This window comes from Gavialis gangeticus, unplaced genomic scaffold, assembly GCF_001723915.1.
Source record: "Gavialis gangeticus isolate Ggan-Ray unplaced genomic scaffold, GavGan_comp1, whole genome shotgun sequence".
In the NCBI taxonomy this organism is placed as follows: domain Eukaryota; kingdom Metazoa; phylum Chordata; order Crocodylia; family Gavialidae; genus Gavialis; species Gavialis gangeticus.
The window spans coordinates 9485460-9488130 of record NW_017729019.1 but is presented as its reverse complement, the minus strand read 5'-3'; the positions used below and the strand labels follow the sequence as shown (position 1 = coordinate 9488130).

At 46.2% G+C, this 2671-nt stretch overlaps 1 protein-coding gene across 1 annotated transcript in view; it reads right to left on the bottom strand.

The window, feature by feature from the left end:
* The window catches only part of LOC109295094 (complement receptor type 2-like), a 49586-nt gene that overhangs the window by 40390 nt on the left and 6525 nt on the right, over positions 1–2671 (bottom strand). Inside the window, exons 2-3 of the mRNA XM_019513747.1 lie at positions 1613–1783; positions 307–495 (exon numbers count right to left, since the gene is read on the bottom strand). Of these exons, the coding sequence (XP_019369292.1) occupies positions 307–495; positions 1613–1700 (277 nt within the window). The 5' untranslated portion in view covers positions 1701–1783. The remainder of the gene's footprint in view (positions 1–306; positions 496–1612; positions 1784–2671) is intronic.

Here is a 2671-nt window from a genome sequence, read left to right as displayed (position 1 = left end):
AGCCTTCTTCTGGCAGAAGTATTTTTTAGTTATACTTCAAAATCCATGTTTAGCCCATAGGAATTAATTTTTAAACATCTCCAGGAATGCCAAGCAAAAGATGGGAGCAGCCAGTAAAAGATTTCAGTCTATCTTGACCTGGTTTCAGGTAGGAATTGACAGTTTACTGTTGAGAAACTCCATATTTCATCACTGCTTTTGCTTTTGCACCATCATGTGGTCTCCCTTAGCCTCCTTAATTAAAATGGGTGGCTGAGGATCAATTAGATTTTTTTTAAAAGGAAATAAATTACGTAAAATACTCACGAACACAGAAGGTAGAAAAAGGGACTATCCACCTAGAATCGTGTTCGCAACGAAGAAAAGATGGTAAACGTTTGCTATAACCTGGGCGACATGTGTACTCTACTCTGGTCCCAAAAGGAAAAGAAGTCGTATTAGTGTAGTCCTCTTTTGGCGTAGCGTAAGTCAGACGTGGTGGTGGGTCACAGGCACCTAGTGACAACAACAACAAAAAACACTGAAAAACTGGTAAGGTGAAAAACTACAGGAGCTGAGACTCCCTTGACTAAAATGTCAGGAAGGTCTTAAAACACTCGACCCCTGCTTCCTAACTGAACCCTGCTACTTCAATCTGCTGGTTTCTGATACAGACTGGGTTAAAAAAAAATCTCAAAAAAGCCAAACCTACATCGAATCAGTCTAAGTTTCCCTTCAAGTCAGGGAGATATTAGTGGAACAGCCTGTGGTGGGGGTTCAGAGCGCAGCAATGGTCTGTGCAGCTTGCCTGGAGAGGCCACAGCGCATCGGTATTTTCTCTCAGTCGTCACTGGCCATGGTTTCCCGGCCTCGGCCAGCCTCCAAATGCTGTAAGAAGGCAGCTAGGCTGAGGCTAGGCAGAGCTAAAGCTAACAGTACGTCTGTCCAGCTGACTGCAGACGGGGATGCAGCAGGTTACAACTTCCCTTTGTTCCAGCTGAGCAGAAAGAAGCGGCCCAGGGTGTTCAGAGGGAAAGCGCTAAAGTTAGGTCGAGAAAAGGCTTGTCCCATCTATTTAGCCTCTTCAACAGGAAAGAAAATGTTGTCGCTTCTCTCGTCAGCAATGATCGGCCAGTGGTAAGTACCTGCAAGTGCCCACACAAGCTCTGCGATCTCCCATGCAGCCTGGCAAAAACCTGAGCCTCGGTCCAAAACTGGAGGTTAGGTACATGCTTGACTTAACATATAAATGCTTCTCCATGCTCCTTGGTTTTCCCAAGCCAGTCTAGGGCTTCCAATCAACTCTTGCCTTTCACCTCAGGCAGTCACTCATACCAGCAAAGAGCGACTGCGAATGCCTGCACTCCTGAACTGGAAGCACTGCACACCCCGTGTGCGCTGCTACAAATGACTGGGGGTGAGGAGCACTGGAGAGCTGAGCCCCTGACGTCTTGGGATGACAAAGGCTCCCATGTGGATTCATAGACTATCAAAGACCCAGAAGCACAGGGGCAGCAAAGAAATGGGAAGTGTTCACAGGGGAGGTTTCATTCTTGTGGCGTGAACCTCAAGAAGCAGTTTTGTTCCACTGAGTCGACTCGGACGGATTTGCCTGGTTCTCGCATAGACTTACTCTGCACAGCAACAACAAGAGCAGCAGCACATAATAGTCGAAGGGCGGCCACATAACAGCTCTGGTCCCCAGGGCACAATGATGCCATCTTTCCTTTGGCTGGGCTCTCTTCTTCAAGACCTAGCAGGACTTACCACATGGTCCTTCCAGACTAAATAGCTGCAAAAGTGGCTGGGGGGAGAAAGAAAATAAAATTGGTTACATTTAAGGTAAACCCGTATTTAAGCTTTCAGGGTAGCTTTTGGCACTGTATTTTCACAATGGGGTCCTGGAGTCTGGCTGGGGCTCTTAACTACCGCAATATTAATGAAAAAGGGAGTTCAGCTCCTAAGCTGGTGTCAGCTGGTATAGGTCCAGCTAGGCCACACTGATTTACATCTGCTGGTGGTCCTGGAATTGGGAGGAAGGTTGAGAGCATCAGTGAAGTAAAAACAGATCCTTCTGATAGAGGAGGAAGGAAAAAACTGAGTCCAGTTCTGATAACTCCTACAAGTTGCATTCTGCCTCATTCCAATGCATTCTTTAGGGCTGTGGTCTTTCCTTATCATTCAAAATGAAAATCTCCAAGAACAAGAACACAGCAGAATTACTTAATTCCTGGATCTAACACCACTTGCCTCAAATGTCACATTTCCCTGGCACATTCATAAAGGAAAGGAAAATAGGGCTGGAAGGGACCTCAGGAGGCAGCCCCCATTCAGGACACACTCATCCCTTGCTTTCATCACCAAGATAAGTATTTCTCTAACTTCACTTCAGCTTCCAGCAACAGTGACACTTTACAGCCTCTCCAGGTAATCCCTTTCCAGGGCTTCACTACCTGCACAGGGCTTCACTACCTCCTAATAGCCACCCTAAATTATTCTGGCTGCAAATTTAAACCCATTACTTATTGTCCTTTTCCCTGTGAAAATGAGGGGCTCCATCCTCCTTATAACTTTTTGGTATTTGAAGACTATTATCAAGTCCCCCTGCCAGCTTTTTCTCCAGATGGAATAGTTCTTCCAACCTTTCTTTGTACGCCATGTGCCCTAGACCTTGTCATTTTTGTGCTGTCCT